Consider the following 19,968-nt stretch of genomic DNA (forward strand, 5'->3'; position numbering starts at 1 on the left):
TTTGTCAATGATAAAAAAAAAAAAAAGTCTGTGTGCAGTTATTAATGAGCATGCAACTGTCTCAAAAAAGTTTCTGATTTAGATTTTCTGGGGAATTGGAGCAACAGTCCATTATATGGGAACAGAATGCATGTAAAATCAACTGATACGATTCCTAAGTGTGTTGCATAAAACTAGATTGTCTCAGGAAGTTCACACCAGCACCATTTAGCTATTGCTAGGATACACCACTGTGACCACAAGGCTGATCAGTCAGCACTCTGATTGGCTTAGTACTCTCTCTTGATGACATCCCGTTGTTGCCGGGTGAAATTGAACTCTGGTGGCAGGGAAGAAAAAAGACAACTTGTAAGTTTGGGCTTGTTTTTCAACCAAGCTCCATGCAGATTTTCTCGGCTTAAGGGTTTAATGTTTAAGGATCACCACGGAATTTGCTGACTAAATGCTGCTGACATGTCCTGCTTTTAAAAAAATCCCTAACTTTCTTAAGTTTAGTGACATTTTGCTATCTGTCTGAACAACAGAACGTCACAGCATGAACAAGTTTATGTAGGCGGCATTCATTTCATCTGAACTCTGCAACATCAGTCTGAGATCATCGGAATGTTTTTAGTAGCACCCCGTGGGCCGCCTTCGTGAACCCATGGACGAAAATCCTGCGGGGTCTGGCCCCCGTCCACTCCGTCTGATCATGGCCATTCCGCTCTGTCAGCAATTCCCAACTCTATTCAAGGCTCCTGTCCGCATGCACTGTAAAAAGACAATTGTTGAGTTGTGTTGCTGCATATGCACTCTAGACAATGATTGCCTTTAATTGTTTGAGCAGCCATGCTATTTTTTCCTAGAAAATAAAAGCAGTAAATGCATTTAGAGTGAGATAAAACATTTTATTAGAAAAAAATAGAGAGACAGTGAAATCTAATCAGACGTCCTGATGCAATACACTGTTTTATTAGAGGTTGTGTATAGCCTATGAGCCACTGATCTCAGCACAGATATTTCATTGGGAGCTGTTAAGTCCTAAAATGTTCACCCCCTGCCTTCATATAACAATTGAATGGATTTAACACAAGGCTACTGTGCATGAAAAATTATACAAGGCCTTTCTCAGAATGTCTTAAATTTGTTGATATGCATTATGCAGCACACTTAAAGTGGGGGTAACATGTCTGGACAAGAGAGAAAAAGTTGGAGGGGGGAGTGGCTCATAGAGAGAATGCCTTGGGGAAGTCCAATTCTTTTTAGAGAGTTGATTCTTTCGGTTCAATGAACCGAGTCATTTGAGTCATCTAAGTCTGAAAAGGTTAAAAGGTTCGTACGTTTTAATTTTTTTTCATGATAAATTGCTGCTAGCTGCGGTAAACAAACGATTTTGATTCTATAATAATATGATAAATAATGACAGTAGGCTATAGTTTATGTATTGTTTGTTGAGGTGCTGCATTGGTTAACTTCTCATGTATGTTCGCATAATTAGCGCCATCAAGCCGCGAAAATTAGCCTTTTTTTCTAACATTAACGATAAAAGTAATAATATTAATGACTGGTAATATTAATATTAATTACTCTCGATATTAATATAGCAATTTTTTCCCATCTCACAGTTTCACCCCTAACCGAAGTTATCAGTTATTATTAGTGATTCACAAGCGCGTTGCGAATCGGTTCACAAGAACAATTCACTCGGGAGTCGAAGCGAAAGAGGCCAGTTGAAGGGGGCGTGTAGTGCACGTTCATGCTGAAGTTGGACACTTGGAGAGCTTTGCGCACTGCGAAGGGAGACACGAAGGGATAAGGAGGGGTGTCCAGTCCTCCTTCAGGTCTTGATCGCCCACAGAGGAGCTGGCAGCGAACATGCCCAGACCAGTACATCGTCACTGACACCGGGATTCAGCTCTTCGCCTGGTTTAAGCTTACCAGAATGAACGAAAACGCAGATATCTGCAACCACTGTCGGAACATGATCAGAGAGAAGGTAACGTTGTTCTTCTCCGTGTGTCTAAAACTGTTTTTCTGCATCAATTTCGGCTTAATGTGTTATTAAAACATTAATGCATTTGATCCTGATGTTGATCTTGGTGATGGAAAGCTGCATTGGGTTGTGTATAAGTATTAGACATCACAGTTCTCATATCTCTGGCGACCCCAGAGATATTTATTTAGTCACCTATATTAGCCTACATATTTAAATAACTAGTAGGCCTATATATTTTAGTATACATTTCATTATACTAGTAGATGTTATGTTATTAGTTGTTGTTTTTTATTTTATAGATAATTGGATTAGTCGGTTTTTTTTATTTTTCATGTAGGCTATGTATATTTTTCAGTGTGTGAGTGTGTGTACACACATACATATGTGTGTGTGTGTGTGTGTGTACATAATAGATTTTTGCAACATACTGACAAGTTTAAATTAAAATGGTATGCATTTCTTCACATTTTGATTGTATCAGAGGCTGACTAACTTAGTGACCTACTCATCTCATCTGAAATCCTGCCATCATCATCTCTCTCTCTCTCTCTCTCTCTCTCTCTTTCTTTTCTTTGGCTGGAAGATGTTATTTTTAGCTTTCATAAATCATGTCGAACACATGTGACCTACTTCTGCTCTGCACATCTTCTCACACACACCCTGCCAAAAGTTGTAAGTCAAACTGGACTTTAATACAGAAACACGAGCTGGCATTTATCAGATTGAACTATTGGCTGAAGCTGTTTGCTGTTTGTTTGATCTTGCTCTCTTGCAGCAGGGAGCGAATGGCTATCCTGCGGCTGTATGCAAACCTGTATTTTAAGTGCATGACAATATGTGTCTGTTTGGAGAACTCTTGTTACATGAGAAAGGTTTGAGGGATCTGTGGTTACTTTGTCATGTCGACAAGGTTCTTCATTACCCTGGTTGTGATAACTCTCATCAGCAAATAGCTAGTCTCTTCTCACCTGTTGCCCTAGCTGGGTGGGAACATTCAGTTCAAACTCATCTCTCTCTTGCCTTAGCCTGCAGAAGAACAAATATATATAATTAGAGCCAAATTAGAGCCAATTATTTCCAATTAGGAACACTTTTAAAGTTCCAAAAAAGAACGTTTTATTCTCTAGTTCTGTTATACCACGTATGTATTGTTGCATTAAAGGAATAAGTTCACCTAAAAATGAAACTTCTGTCATCATTCACTCATCCTGTGTGTTCTACAAAATGTTTGAAATGGCATGAGAAAATTATGACAGGATTTTCATTTTTGGTTGCTCCCTTTAGAGAACCCAGAAATCATCTGAAGAATAATGTGACATCAAACACTTTCTAACATGCTTTGTAATCTTATTTTGAGTGATGATTTTCTCTGTTTATCCCTCGATCCCATAGCACCTGTGTTGGTTCGTTTTTACCTGTCTATATTTCTGTTTGCTGTCACACACGCTTCAGAGAACAAGCAACAATGGCTCTACTGTGGATTCTGAACGGCAACAAAACCGACTTGCGTCGATGCAACCAGTTTTCTATATCAATGTTTTCCTGCTTGAAAGAGAGACGGACAGAAGCTCTATATAAAACTGAGTTTCGCTGATTCAGCATCTGACACACTTCCTGTTCCTCCAGCTGCCGTGTGCGCTGGTGTGACATAATTGACCAATGAATCGCACTGCCCCATTACCACATAGTGACCCGCCGTCGGGAAGAGCATCAGTGCCTGTACGTCCTGTAGTCATGTTTGAGCAGCGATCTGTGGGGAGACATCGCCATGAGAACTACAAATACTCAAACCACTAATTGAATGAGGACGCAACTGCCGGCCGGGGACATTTGTCATGGTGCCACTATAGGCGTCTGCTCAAGCAAAACTAAAACCTGTGCATTCTGCCAGTGTTGCATAATCTTTTATGAGTTTAATGGCATCATTCAAGGGCCACAGATGCTGACGCAATCAAGTGATCACCAGGGAGAGGATCCTTATGAGAGAAAGAAAGGCTGTTATGTCAGAAAATGCAGTAAAAAAAACAAACATTGAAAATGACTTTTAATGTTTTAAAAATGGATATTTGCTTTTATTTACAAAGCATTTTTTAGTCATTTATTTTATTTCATGTGCAAGCAACTGGCGTACAATAATGCACAATCATTTTATAATAATGTAATTTATTTGATCAGTAACTGATTTAATTTATATGCTATTCTTAGAAGTTTCGAAAAAATATATTAATCTTTGGCATGTAACTCGCACCATTTGTGCTACATGATGATACCGAATTGTGCGGAGTATTGAGAACAGTGCTATTTTAGTATTATTTATACACTTATTATTATTAATTTATTAATTCCTGTTTTCATATGAATTTTAGCTTTTGCCATTTTTATTATTTTTTAAAAAAATATATTTTTATTTAGCTTTAGTTTCGGTCATTTTAGTTATATTTGATTAGTTTGTTGCCAAAAATTACAACATTTCTGTTTTTTTAAGTTAAGTTTTTCATCTAATAGTGGAGCGGCTAAGTGATATAATCGTTCAGTTTATGATACAAGCGTGAAAATTGGCATGAGCAGTCTCCATGGGTCACTTGACAAGAAAATTGTCCGAGCTACTTGAAATTTCAAGATTTTTCATTTTTCAAGATGGCCGACACCTTACTGGAGCAGTTAAGTGATATAGTGGTTTATTTGGTGATACAAGCATGAAAATTGGCATGAGCAGTCTCTGATGGTCACTAGACAATAAGCCACCCACAGCTACTTGAAATTTCAAGATGGCGGCCATTTTTCAAGATGGCCGACACCTTAGTGGAGCAGTTAAGTGATATAGTGGTTTATTTGGTGATACAAACATGAAAATTATCTGCATAGGAAATCGCCTAGTGTTAATCTGCATCGCTATTTGTACTTGTTGTGAATACGCATGCCACAAGTAATTAGGTGTTTTTTTTTTATATCACTTTTACTCAGGACATGCTAGCTGGCAACAAAGGATTCCATTCATTATACTAAGCTAAGCTAGCGACCCTGTCAAACTAAAAAAATGCATGCTCTGAGACAAAAATGCATTTGCCCACCTATCTAAATGTTGGAAAGAAGGTGAATAAGCCCTATTTCAAAAAACGGTGGAGTGTTCCTTTAAGCCTAATTGCTCCACTAAGGTGGTGGCCATCTTGAAAAATGGCCGCCATCTTAAAATTTCAAGTGGCTCGGACAATTTTCTTGTCAAGTGACCCATGGAGACTGCTCATGCCAATTTTCACGCTTGTATCATAAACTGAACGATTCTGCCAAACATAAGCACTTAGCCGCCAATATTTAGATTTTAATTTTATTTCAATAACAAAGATGGTTTCACTGGTTTAATCTAAAACACATTTTGAATGCTCTATTATTAAAACCTGTATTTCACTGTAAATTACACATCATCCTTAATTTAATTTATCCTTGATCTTACCATTCTAAGAACTGGATAAAGTAATCCCCAGTAAACCGCTCCATAATAACCCCCCGTTCTCTCATCATTACATCCCGTTAAAAACTTCACTGGAGATCAAACCTAATCCTAATCCTCACTGAGACGCTGAATATTTGTTAATATATCTGGACACTCTCTCTCTCTCTCTCTCTCTCTCTCTCTCTCTCTCTCTCTCTCTCTCTCTCTCTCTCTCTCTCTCTCTCTCTCTCTCTCCCATATTTTAAACAATTTATGTCTCTCTCTTCAAACTCAGTCAGGGTAGGCCTCATTTGTTCAAACTGAGCACAAAGCGGACATATGTAAGTACTGTATTGGTGTGTGTGCTTTTTTTCTACACATACCTGTGCTGTCATAGAGACAAAGATTTCTGCACTTTCCCCCAGAACACAGAACACACAATCAGGCTCTGAGTCTGACAGACCCACTTTTTTCTCCCTCTTTCTTTAAAACACACTTCCACTTCTGGCATCTACGGCTGAAGGCAGAGCGCCAGGTCTTGGAAGGGAAGGAAGCATATAGGATTCCTGAACAGCCATTTCAACTCAAAAGCTTGACTGGGCAACAGTGCGAAGGGCTGGAACAATAGCATCCTTTAATATTGAATACATAAAACCTGACATGTCTATGGGCGAGACGAGAGTACTGACTGTTCAGACACCTTCTCTGTAATCCAGAGTCCATTTGAGCCTTTTTAACAGGCTTTTGTAGATCAAGGAGTGGCTGTTTAACGTTTAAAACCACAACCTTGATTTTAATGAAATGACCTGTGCATACAGTACAACCATAAAAACACACTTGTAAAAACTAACTCTGCAACCAAATTAAAATTGTTTGGGTGGTAACCTACCTTAGACTTGCAGTATAGAGGGTTTTATGTAACCTTGAACAGTCGTGAAATCATAGTACTACTGTGCATATTCTAGTATGTTTACGTGGTAAAAGTGGTTATACTACGATTGTATAAGTAACGTGGAACATTGTTGCCAAATGATAACTATAACATCAACCGGTAGTTCTAAAAATCTATCGTACTGACCACAACTAAGGACACAGAGAAGTCTCGTAATCGTTATCTATATCATTGGAATCACTCTCAGAACGATTTTCTCCAGCTGATGAATGATAAAAAAACAGATAAAAACACTGACAGCCAATCAGAATCCATCCTGCTTTAATGCATTTAAATACTTTTAGAGTGAAGCATTAAAGTGACATACGACAAAACTAGTGCTTCTAATAAACAGAACATTATCATCTGTTGGTGTGGACGCTAATATAGTTATAGTTATCTTTATAAGTATTATTCTTGGTGTGAACGGGCCTATTAGTCAAAGAAAACAAAGGGTGCTCATATTTTCTGACAAAATACTAATTACTAAAGTTTGTTAGTGTTGTGTACAGTTTCTTTAAAAAAGATAGCGAAAATACATTAGTAAAAGTATATTTGGCTTATGGTCAACTTTTGTAAGGCCTCAAGTTTTTTAATTAATGATCAATTTTTTACCTTTTACCAATGAGTAGTTCTTTCCACAGTTTAATTGAATGCATAACATGATTTGACATTTTTTGTTTTCATAAATTGATATTTGGTTCTTTGTCAATAGTCTTTCAATATTTTTTATTGAAATGTATTAAAAAGTATTCATATGCGAAGATTAAAATTTCAGACGTTCTTTTTTATGAGCCGTATTACATCCCTCTGAATTTTAAAACCATAGAAATTAGTTTTTGATTAACTTTTGTATTATTCTTATTGAAGAGATCATTTTTTTTTAATCTAGACAGTCTCAGACTATTTGAGGAAGACGCCGTCTCTATCCATGGACACTCATGCTGCTGTTATGACAACAGAACCGTTACCATGGTGCCACAGAATGACAGTCTCAAGCATTATCAGTGCTGATAGTACGCTGTTCTTTGATTGGCCAGGAGCACTGATGCATTTTCATGGTGCAGGTCACAATGGTCACAGCACCATATCAATGTTTCCGTGTGTGTCAAACAAGTCGGGATGGCCAATCAGTGCAACCTCATTGCAAATACACAAAAGCATTATATAAAGCACATAGAACAAATTAGTTTCACATATTCTGATGTTCTCTTTCTGTCTTATCTGTTCTCTCTTGCTTTATATGTTTGACTGATTATTATTTAACAGAGATGAGAGAAAGGCTTCTTGTGATGAAAAATACACTCACACAAGAGGGTGATGACTCGTATCATTTGCTTAATTAAAATTGTACACTACTGTACGAAACAATTTTTAATAGTTTTAGTTTGCAACAACAATGGTGTGCACTGTGCAAACACTGTGAATGTGTTTCAGTTGAGTTGCTTAATGCTGGAGGCCTCTCTTTCAAAAGACTTTTCTGTATTTTTCCCCTCCTCTGCCCTCCCTCTGTTTGCCGCTTTCCCTCTTTCTTTGCACAGTCTATTTACTCTCTTTATTTTATATGTAGTGTCTTGTTCTCTTCCAACAGAGCAGTGGATGTAAGAAACCAACAAGGCCCAAAACAAAACTCTCCCTGTATTTCATGTTGCTCAATCTTTCCTCTCGCAGTTTTTGCATCCTTGCAAAACAACTTGACTGCAGATAGAGAGAAAAACACGTTTGAGCACCTTGTGCATAAGATTTAGTGTCTGTGTCTTATGGCAGAATCTTGGCAGAATCTTGGTAGTTCCAGGTTTGTGTTTTATAAACAGCACAGGTTTACACCAAGGCCGCAGAGTGGAGGCAAAACACTTTTGACCGCAAATACAACACCGTTTGTGTATTTGTGGTGGTTATGGGTAAGGGGTGAGATATCCTGAACAAACACAAACCACGAAAAGAAGGAAGGACGGATAGATAAAGTGCAAGAGAGGGTGAGAATGACGGGGAAAGAGATTTGGTGTGTCCAGTCCTCGGACCAATGAACTGAAGTGACCCTTACACCCTTGGCATTATAGAGAGTTTAGCGAACACACACACACACACACACACACACACATAGATAAAACACAAACACAGCATTCGTGGAACTCCTTACCTTTCACTGTAACAGGAACAAAACACTGGCAGAGACTTTCAAAATAAACCCCAGCAGGGAGACTCAAAATCGACCTGAAAAAACTAGGTTGTGCCCTTTAAAATATATACATTAAACACACTATTATATACTTTTTATCACATTATCTATCTAGGAATTTAATTTATGCTTGTTAGACAGGTTTTAAGGTAGTAGTGTTTTTTATAATGACTGCTTTCAAACAAGTTTTCACCTGCCTGCCATTGGTTGAATAAACGGACCCGCCCCCAAACGCACGCCATTGGTTGAGCGACTGTTGCTGTGCAGAATCAAGCTACAGATGGCTTAACTTACAGTTGTCTCTGCATTTTAACCTGAAATTGGCTCACATAAAAATACACATTTCAGTAAAAATAATAATAATAATTGAATCGTATTGTCTGGATGTTTTCATCATATTCATCATAAATGTTACTGTTTCACAGGAAAAAGGAATGAAGATGTCAAGACACATATCAACAGGACCAAGCTCATTTATTCCAGAAAATGAGGTAATACTAAAAACAAAATATTATAAGTTGCATTTCTTGGCTCAGAGATGGTACAATGGTTACACCATGATTTTTTTTTTACATATACCATGGTATAACCATGATCTTTTAGGGTTAGTAAGAATTTGTTTTTAATGTTTTTTAAAAAAGATGTCTCTATGTTAACCTATATTTATTTGATTACAATATTAAAGTCCCCATGAAATCAAAATTGACCCTATTTACTTTGTTAGCGCATATTACTAGACTTGTGGTGAACAATTAATCCATGCAAGTAAATATATAAAAAAATAAAAATTACCATGGTAATCTTTAATCAAAATCTGAAAAGTTACTTCCGGGTCTGGAATGGCGTTCCTTCTCTGATGATGTAGGTTTGACGGCTTGGTTTGAAAACGCTTAACCACTCCCCTCAAACCGTTAGTCTGTTATGAGCAGAGATGGAGAGGAGGAGAGCTAGAGTAAAACCCTGCCCTCTGTTCAATATTCAGTTTCACTTGGAAATACGTCACAACCAGGGCTTGACATTAACACCCGCCAACCCGCCAAAGGCGGGTGGATTTTGCTCGTGGCGGGTAACACAGTCACTCCAACTAGCCACTTTGGCGGGTTGAATAATTGTAGTCTTTTCAAAAGGCATCTGAAATAAGTGTGACACTACGACACTACAACTCCCATAGGGCTGTCAACGAATATTCTAAATTCGAATATATATTCGAATAGTTTAAAAAAAAACTGAATTTCGAAGGTGAAAATTAATATTCGAATGTGGAAAAACGCCCGCGGTAGCAGAGGCGCGGCTGTCTGCTTTGCGAGTGGGCGCGCTACCTGAGGGGTCAATTTATTTAACGTTAAACAGAAACATTACTGAAGTGTAGGCTACTGTAGCCTACTGACTGAATAGATATTGCATGAATAAGGTAGGTTAGATACAGCAGTTTCATGCACTGCAGGCTTCCACTGGTTTGATTATTTACCGTTTCATGTCAAGGAAAAGTTCCATGTTTACCACAGCACAGCTCGCTCGGAGCGTTCAATGTCGGTTATATATACTGTAAACTTCAATTAATGTTAATAATATTTGTTTCAATCACTGAATGAAGCCTGCTATATAAGAGTCGCGACCTTAAATTGCTTGTTGTTGTTCATTTAAACTGTTATGCACAGAGCGCGTGACGCCTCATTCGCGCCGCAAGACCTCCAGACGCGCGTAAACGCGTCTTTACACTCGCGCCAGACGCTCTATTCGCGAAAGAGTGCCTGCGAGTGAGCGAGCGAGAGTGAGTGATGTCTGCGGTCTTGGCCATTTGTTGATTTACTTGTTTTCGTGTAGGTAATACGTTGTCAAAGATGTTTAAACTTAAATAAACTACCTATACAAGTAGTTATGTCTCTTTGTATTAATTTGTCCTGTTATTGACGTAATGCGCGTCATTGACAAAATGCGTAACCAGATGTTCGAATAGATCGAATATAAGCTATGTGTTTTTTTTTAGAGGGAATATTCGAAGGTCATTTTTGAGCAATTTTGACAGCCCTAATGAGAATTGTCGGTAGTGACCGACAACAAAGAATCGAAGAGACAGCTAGCTGCCCTGCTGGAGTTATGTCGTATGCCGGTGGAGCAATGTGGCGACATATAATACATAATACATGGTTTTATTTAAAAAAAGGAGCTTTACACACAACCTTATCAAAGCTAATGATAATGACCTGTATTGTTATATATTTATGTAGTCTTGATTTGGGTGTGTACAGTGGTTTTACATTTAAAAGGGTTGTAAATCTAGTTCAAGTAAATTTTAGCACGCCATAGTCAACTTTTATCAGGTAATTTCACAACAACAAAAATGTGGCTAGTAAAAATGCTGTGTGGCTAGTAACTTTGGAAAACCACTAGCCATATTGGCTAGTGAGCAAAAAAGTTAATGTCAAGCCCTGGTCACAACACTGGAGAAAAGTCGTTTGCAACTTCCGGTTCACGCAGACTTTAACAGTAATATTGTGAAACATTTTTACAAATTAAAATAACACTTTCTATTTTAATATATTTTAAAATGTCAGTTATCCAATGACAAAGCTGAATTTTCAGCATCATTACTTAATTTCTGCTGCTTAATATTTTTGTGTATACTAGGGATGCACAATATATTGCCCACCATATCGGTATCGGCCGATATGTACAAATTTTTTATGTTATCGTTATCGGCCTGATAAGAAAATTTGTCCGATATATTAAAGCCGATAAATAATGTATTATTTCCTTCAGCTGAGACTCTTCAGATTCAAACTGTTCTCCATGATGGCTTTAAATTGCTTGAAATATGATTGGAATCACTTCAAATAAGGAAAATACAGTTATGTGCTGTGATATCGGCTTTATAAAATTATAATGAGAACATTATAATTGTGTTTTGGGACATGGCTTTTAATAGTGAAACTTTTGTTTTTGTAATCAGGCTCTCAAAAAGTAATTCCAAATTTGGATTTAGATTTATGGGCCAATATATCGGTCATCTGCTTTCAAATGTAACAAATTATCGGTTATCGGTATCGGCCAAAATTTTCATATCGGTGCATCCCTAGTGTATACGTTACACGTTTGTTTCAGGATGCTTTGACGAATAAAAAGTTCAAAAGAACAGCATTTATTTGAAATGTAAATCTTAAAAATTTAACGCGTCCTTATTAAATAAAAGTATTAATTTCTTTTGAATGGTTCATACATAGTTCATATGGTTCATTCAGTACACTGATATGTACATTCATATATATGTCAGTATACCACAATATTGCCACTTTTTCTCTCTTCTCTCACACACTCACTCATCTCACACCGAGTTCACTTACCTCAGATACCGTAATCATTCTTTCTCGAGTCAGCTGGTCTTCATTTCACTTTTGTATTTAGTTCAGCCAGTTCAGGAGATAATTTTCTTTGAATCCGAGTTAAGTCCCTTCGTTGAATTAAGATTAACCTGAGCCAGAGTTCAAACCTTTCTTGGCTCTGATTCATAGCATCGCATATTGGTGCCGTCTCATATTACAAAATCAGACACAATTTAGTTCTATACACCACGTATTTAATTTGCATTACCATCTGACCGCAGTATTTTTATGTAAGGAAAAATATAGTCATTATTTTGCCCTGTTGTGAAATGTCCCGTGTTCTGATCCTCAACCCCAGATCCTAGGAGCCATGCCTCTGAGTGACTCCACAGTGATGTTCTTAGACGAAGAGTTCAGCGGGCGCGTGGACAACCTGACGCAGGTGATGGGGCTCCACCCGCATTATCTGCAAGCCTTCCTGCGCTGCCACTATTACCTCTTGAGGATGGACGGCCCCCTACCACTCCACTACAGACATTACATTGCCATAATGGTACAAACGCATACAGAAACACTTTCAAGAGAGACTTTATTCAACTGGAACAGTTTTATGAGTGATTTTTGTCTGTGTTTTGCAGGCTGCAGCACGGCACCAGTGTTCCTCGCTGGTGTGTCACCACATGCAGGAGTTCGAGCAGATAGGCGTGTGTTCTGATTGGCTGAGAGGTCTGGAGTTCTGCCCGCAACGACTCCGCAACCTCAACGAGATTAACAAGATCCTCGCGCACAGACCCTGGCTCATTACAAAGCAACATATAAAGGTAACACACTAGTGATCTTTTTTACTGCTCAGTATTCTTGCTGATTTTTTTGCATTATGCAATCATTTTGCAACAATAAACCTTTCTGACTACATTTATTGTCACATGATTTCACTCAAGCATGTTTAATTTAGAGGGTGGCATCCGAATCTTGCAAATAAAAGCATTGCATTTTCAATCCAATTTTTTGTTAAAGGGATAGTTCACTTTGAAATTAAATTTTGGTATGTTTTAGCTTGCCTCAAGGGCATCCAAGATGTAGGTGTCTTTTTTTCCGCAGTAGTTTCAATTTTGATATTTTTAGGTCAAACCATTCTTGTCTCTCAGTCATTTGATGCAGGTCTATGGTCACTGTCTCAAAGAGCATAAACAGAGTCCAAATTAAAACAATTCCCCATCGTAAGTACACATTGATGGCCTAAGACACGAAACGAGCGGTTTGTGTGAGAAAACGAACAGTATTTATATCGTTTTGACCTCTTGTAACACAGCACACGTCCAAGTCATCTGATCTGAGGGCGCAGTATAGATATATATACACTAGATGTCGCCTTAAAGACATTCGTTCTAGAGTTCTCAACGGGTCGGGTCGGCCCGACAAAACCGACGGGACCCGCGGGTTCGGGCCGGGTTCGGGTCGAAAATATAATCAAATGACTCGGGTCGGGTCGGACCTCGGGCTTAATCTTTTCCGCTCATAAAAAAAAAACAAAAAAACATTTATTAATCATCGCTGCTGGTCACCGTAAAGAAAGTCTGGCTGCTGCGTGTAACGTGCATCATGGAGAGGGGCGGGGGCAGACTTGACGCCGCTGCGTGCACGCCTTTATCCTGGAGAAGAAGATGGAGTTGGTGAGAAGTAAACTTGCCGCAGGTGAATTCACCGTCGCTACTACAGCCTATTTATAAATTTAAAGTGTATTGTTTCAGTTGTTTGTATTGTTTGTATTGTTAAAAGGCGTGAACATTAAAGGTTGATTTGAATTCCCGTCTGCTGGTCATCATAATACGTGTATGAGAGAAAAAAAAAAACCGACGCGGCGTCGGGCCGCGGGTCGGGTTCGGGCAGATAATTCATGTTTATGTGTCGGGTTACATTGGGTCCGGGCTTTAAAAGCCACGGGCCGGGTCGGGTCGGGTTGTAATTTTCAGGCCCGTTGAGAACTCTAATTCGTTCCAATGAACTGCCGTAGACAAGGCGACATCTAGTGTATATATCTATGCACCAGTCTGCGCACACCTCACACAGCAGGAAGCACACGCGCCCTCAGATCACTTGGACGTGGCTGTGTTACAAGAGGTAAAAACGATACAAATACTGTTCGTTTTCTCACACAAACCGCTCGTTTCGTGTCTTAGGCCATCAATGTGTACTTACGATGGGGAATTGTTTAATTTGGACGATGGGGAATTGTTTTAATTTGGACTCTGTGCATGCTCTTTGAGGGGGTGACCATAGACCTGCATTATAGGACTGTCAGACAAGAACGGTTTGACCTAAAAATATCAAAATTGAAACTACTGCGGAAAAAAGACACCTACATCTTGGATGCCCTTGAGGTAAGCTAAAACATACCAAAATTTCATTTCAAAGTGAACTATCCCTTTAATTCTTTGTGAATCAAAAAAATTCTTTTTTTTACTGAAACACCAAAAACTGAAAATAAAGTTTATTTAATAATCAATTAGGTAATCAAATTTATTTAATAATCAACACTCCAAATAAAAAAATATATGAGTTGAATGTAAACATTTAAATTGCAGTTTTTATATTAACTTTATTATGGGTAACATTTTACAATAAGGTTTAATTTGTTAACATTGGTTAATGTATTTACTAACATGAGCTAACAAAGAGCAATACATTTATTTATTAATCTGTTAATAAAAATACAGCTGTCCATTGTTTGTTCATGTTAGTCCACAGTGTATTAACTAATGTTAACAAATACTTTTGATTTTAATAATGTATTATTAGATGTTGAAAGTATTGTTCATTCATAGTTCATTTTAGCTAATGTAGTTAAGTAATGTTAATTAATGAAACCTTATTGTAAAGTGTTACCTAATTATGTTTCTACTCCAATTTGTTTTTTAAATATAATATTTAAATGGTGGCCGTAATAAAAAAACAAATCATGATTCAGATTTATTCAAACTCAGATTAGAATAATGAATACAACAGGTTAAGTAAAAATATAATGGATATGCAATATAGTGCATATATTTAACAAAATTCTTCTCTCCAGAGTTATTTTTTGACACTATGGACAGCTATGGACAGATAAATGTAATGTCATGCTAAATATTTTCTATCAAATGTTAATGATCTTACACTCTTTGTTTCTCAGGCTCTGGTGAAGACAGGAGAGCACAGCTGGTCTCTGGCAGAGCTGGTTCATGCTGTCGTACTGCTGGCTCATTTCCATGCCTTGGCTAGTTTTGTGTTTGGTAGCGGAGTCAACCCTGACCCTGAGGTCACAGAGGTCAACGGGGTCACGGATGACCTTTGCCCTCTAGACATGGCGGGTTTATGCACCTGTCACCTAACAAACGGCAACCAAGCCAACGGGAACCCCCTGCGTAACCCTAACACTGGGGTACGAAAACATTACAGAGTATCCATATTAGGGATGTGCCCGAATAGTTCTTATGCAAAATATGATGTGCAATATATACTATATATTGTATATAAAATGATATATCATATGAAATTATATATATATATATATGTAATGCATTATAATATATTATACATATACACAAATCTATTTTATTTTTTCAATTTTAAGGTTGCTCTTGACAAGTTTGATGACATTTATCTGCATATTAATAGTATGCATATTCAGGGATATCTTTATTTGTTTGGACAATACTGTAGTAGCATGTCATTTTTTTAACTCCATTGTTGTGTATTTTAGAGTGAACTGGAAGCACTGATGGAGAGAATGAAGCGATTGCTGGAGGAGAGAGAAGATGATGATGCGTCAGAGGAGGAGATGTTCACTCGCTTCGAGAAAGAAAAGAAAGAGAGTCTTCTGGTGGTGTCTGCAGGTATTACAACACAGATACTGTACATCTACTCTTTTTCAGTTTATACTATTCATATTTTCTGGCATACTGATAATAGTACATGCTAATAAAATCTGAAACTTTTAAATATCGTTGTTGTCTGGCAGAAACCTTGTATCTCCATATTTCGTCATAAATCATTATTATTGGTCACCCTTTATGTCTGTCTTGGGACTTTTGCAAATATTTAACCAATGAAAAGTATTAAAAAGTGCTTGTGACCAAATCTCGTAACTACACTGGCTCCTCAAACTGTCAGTCAAACCTCATAACTCCGCCCACATCTATTATGAATGAAGTTCTGCTCGCAGTTTGGAGCGTCTCTGCTGGTTTGCAATGCAAGGATAAATAAAGAACTGGTTCTTTGAATAAGTACAGTGTTTTCTTTATTCAGGAAACACTATATATATAAAGACTAATGCTGTATGTGTTTGAGGAGCGGAGAAGTGTGTCTCTACCATTTGTCGTAGTCGAGTCACAGTCAATACTGTCTGAAATAGCCTGTGTATCACTTCATCTTTAACATGAGATTTTGAGGTAACATGAGGTTGTAGCTTCAGTAAACTTTAGAACCAATAAATTGATGAAATTGTAATGCGAAGCACTTACTGCCTCAGATGTGGCCGAAATTCACTGGTCAAAAACCTCAGAACTCCATTTGAGCTTGATTTTGGTAAAATACAAATAATATAATGACACATGCAAGTGTCTGACCACATATAAAGCCACAATATAAACTTTGACAACAAAGGTTTTTCAATTTCCTGAAAAGTAGCATTTTTGGAGATATAAGGTTTCCGCTCGACCCCAATTTTTAGTTTGAACTAAAACTAAGACGTTTTTTTCCGTTACTGTTGTGTGTAAAGTGGGAATTAATATTAAATTACCAAAATGAAAAATTCTGTCATCATCTACTCAGCCACATGTTATTCTAAACCTATATGACTTAATTTGCCATTTGTCATCAGTGATGCCAAACCAAGCATGAATTGGACCTTGCAACCTTTTGTTTTGTGTATATTGTATTAAAATATTGTGATTTGCATATTCAGGGTTTGATGAGGAAGTGGTGCCCCCTTCTCCCGTGGCTCGGTTTGTAGACGACTCGTCGTTTGGATACCAGGACTTTGCACGACACGGAGAAGACAACCCACCCACATTTAAAGCACAAGTATGACATATACACACAAACAGCATTTCCCTTCAATTCCCTATTGAGAATGAATAATTGATCATTCTGTCTTGTTCACTCTATAGGACTACTCATGGGAGGACCATGGTTTCTCTCTGGTCAACAGGCTGTACTCTGACATTGGTCACCTATTGGATGATAAGTTCAGAACGGCATGTGATCTGACCTATTACAACATGGCCAGTCACGAGGGGGTGGACACCAGCATGCTGCGCAGGGCTCTCTTCAACTACGTCCACTGTATGTACGGCATCAGGTACGTCCATGAGTGTGTAATGTGCAATCATATTACTTTCTATTTTTTCAGGACTCCAACTTTAAACTTTTTTTCAAGTTAGTTGCCACTGCAAATCATACTGTATGCCCAGAGCGCCCCCTAGTGTACTAGCACAGTACAACCAGGAGCACTGATGTCCAGCTCTTTACTGCCTAGTATTGAAAGATGAGCATGTGTTTTCATTCTGTGCGTCTGCAGATACGATGATTACGACTACGGTGAGGTGAATCAGTTGTTGGAGCGCAGTCTAAAGGTTTACATCAAAACAGTGACGTGTTATCCAGAGCGAACCACTCGCCGCATGTACGAGAGCTACTGGCACCAGTTCAGACACTCCGAAAAGGCAAATCATATTATCATGTGAAATACTATTACTTATTACGATTTTTTCAGCATTCATTTTCCTCTAAATATGCTGATATTCTCAATTACCTTTCTTTCCTTTATCCAGGTTCATGTGAATTTGCTTCTAATGGAGGCTCGAATGCAGGCAGAGCTGCTCTATGCTTTGAGAGCCATCACTCATTATATGACCTGACCAATCAGACTTAATCTTTTAGGTGATCTGACCAATTGAACCTCACCCACAATATGACCGGACATTATTATGCCTAAATTTAACCAAACAATTTTTGTCCCCGTCATGGAACATGTCATTATCAATTACTTCTGCATATAGTTTTGAATTCTTACAATTGTGTATACCTTTTCTTGGATGGTTCAAAATGATAACTAAATGAAGGAAGTTGAGTATAGAACATTCTGGGTGTAATCCCAATTTCCCAAACTCCAAATTGGGATGTTCGGGCATGTTCAAATCATTCGTCATAAGAATTGTGGGTGGGGAACAATGACTTTAGCTGGATTCAAATGTAATCCTTAACGGTCAGAAAAATCCCCACATCACGACTTGACAAATCACATTTTAACGTGCAATACTTTCTAACTGAAATCTCATTTATACTATAAGCTGAAATACTGGAGGACTGAGTTCACATTTTTGAAACAGGAAGTTGTCATTTGTTTTCTTTTTTGCACATTTGAGAAAAACTGTATTTTGGAAGAGAAAAAAATACGGTTTTCCTTTTGTAATATCATAAATGACAATAACAGAATGTGAGATTTTTCCCTTTCTTTTTTTTCTTTTTTAAAAATCCCTGTGGCGTTTTTCATTCTTGTTTATTTCATATTGAATGTATTGTTTAGATTTTTTTTTTGTCATTTGTTTCTAGACTTTTTCCAGATCAGTTTAGTTTGGTTTAGTTGTTTACCTGGAAACTAAGGCTTTTGTAGCATTATTACTGTACTATCAGTCCTTTATTCCCTTTCAATCTCAGTGTTATACTTTAGAATAGATAACAAAGTTCATTTTTTTTATTATACATGTTACTGCCACCTGCAATAGCTCTACTATCACATCTTGTGACTTTATTTCTGTAAGTGTGAGCATGTCTTATTTCTGAACGTTTGTCAAAGTGTTTGCACATCTGTTGCGCGTCTCTTTGCACTATTGTGCCTGTGAAAGAAAACCGTGCACACGAGCGAGAGAGAGTTCCTATGTGTGAGTGAGTGTTATGTGCAGGATTGCCTGTAGGGAGCGTCTGAAAACTAACTTCTTTTGATACTATTGATGTGATCATTACTGTCCATCAAAGCGTTTCTTAAAGGTTTATTTATATCGCTTTAATCATTGCTTCAAATTTGCACAACTCTAATCAAGGTGCAGCATCAGTGTCCTTAAAAAAAAAAAAAAAAAAGATTAAGATTGTGTCTGAAAATAAATGTATAGTGAAAAGATAAGCTTTATAGAATGAGCAAAGTGTCTAGTCTTATGGGCAGTGCCTTATTAATGTTTAGAAACAGGTTATGATTTAGTAATTTAGTCGTAGGTACACAAGAGATTGTTACAAATGTAGGTAAATCTGTCATCGAAGTGCCTTTCAAACTCAGCTGTCGGCGTTTCAAAGTGTACGCATGCAGCAGATTGAATGGAAAATGGCCGTATGTGTCTGCCGCATTTCCTACTTGTGTTTATTCCGATCAAGGTGGTGCTATGAAGCTTTCATGTTCTCCACTCATCATAAATTGATACATTTCCAAAATGGCAGCACTGGAACTTCTCTCCAGTGGCCAATCACAGACCTGTATGTTTCAATAAAGTTTCTAATCAAATTTAGGCTATGAGTGATGCTTTTTTGCAGACAATTTTTTTTTGTGTGTGACAATTTTATGGCTAAAGGGTTAAAAAGTATCTATGCTGTGAAAAAAAATGAAACTCATATTTGGCATAATCTAAATAAACTCTCTCTCTCTATATATATATACAGTACCAGTCAAAAGTTTGGAAACATTACTATTTTTAATGTTTTTGAAAGAAAACTCTTACGCTTATATCTCTTATGCTCATCAAGCCTGCAGTTAAAAAAACAAAACAAAAAAAACAGTAATATTATGAAATATTATTACAATTTAAAATAATGGTTCTCTTTTTTAATATACTTTAAAATGTAATTTATTTTTGTGATGCAAAGCTGAATTTTCATCAGCAAGTACTCCAGTCTTTGGTGTCTTATGATCCTTCAGAAATCATTCTAATATGCTGATTTATGATCAATGTTGGAAACAGTTGTGCTGCTTAATATTTTTTTTATAACCTGAGATACTTTTTTCAGGATTATTTGATGAATAAAAAGTTAAAAAGAACTGTATTTATTTAGAATAGAAATCTTTTGTAACAATATACACTACCGTTCAAAAGTTTGGGAACAATA

General features: G+C 37.4%; 2 protein-coding genes across 3 annotated transcripts in view; one reads left to right on the top strand and one right to left on the bottom strand.

Annotated features, from left to right (window-relative positions):
- LOC308693762 (rho guanine nucleotide exchange factor 28) overlaps nt 1-1,872 on the bottom strand; it is a gene marked incomplete at both ends in the record, with an annotated part of 25,497 nt that extends 23,625 nt beyond the window's left edge. The window contains one exon of the mRNA XM_081370859.1: nt 1,684-1,872. Within this exon, the coding sequence (XP_081226985.1) occupies nt 1,684-1,872 (189 nt within the window). The remainder of the gene's footprint in view (nt 1-1,683) is intronic.
- Nucleotides 1,765-19,573, top strand: sesn3 (sestrin 3). 2 transcript variants are annotated; one of them, XM_081371290.1, is made up of 11 exons: nt 1,839-1,975; nt 2,559-2,647; nt 8,941-9,006; nt 12,194-12,388; nt 12,474-12,656; nt 15,008-15,256; nt 15,578-15,710; nt 16,781-16,899; nt 16,986-17,176; nt 17,396-17,540; nt 17,649-19,573. In XM_081371290.1, exons 3-11 carry the CDS (start codon nt 8,950-8,952, stop codon nt 17,733-17,735), a joined length of 1,359 nt encoding a protein of 452 aa, XP_081227416.1. In that variant the 5' UTR covers nt 1,839-1,975; nt 2,559-2,647; nt 8,941-8,949; the 3' UTR covers nt 17,736-19,573. The 2 variants fall into 2 exon arrangements, with proteins under 2 accessions (XP_081227415.1, XP_081227416.1); XM_081371289.1 differs by lacking the exon at nt 2,559-2,647 and having other exon boundaries at nt 1,765-1,975.
- The last annotated feature ends 395 nt before the right edge of the window (nt 19,574-19,968 follow it).

Source organism: Scardinius erythrophthalmus (genome assembly GCF_964197995.2).
Source record: "Scardinius erythrophthalmus genome assembly, chromosome: 7".
NCBI lineage: Eukaryota > Metazoa > Chordata > Actinopteri > Cypriniformes > Leuciscidae > Scardinius > Scardinius erythrophthalmus.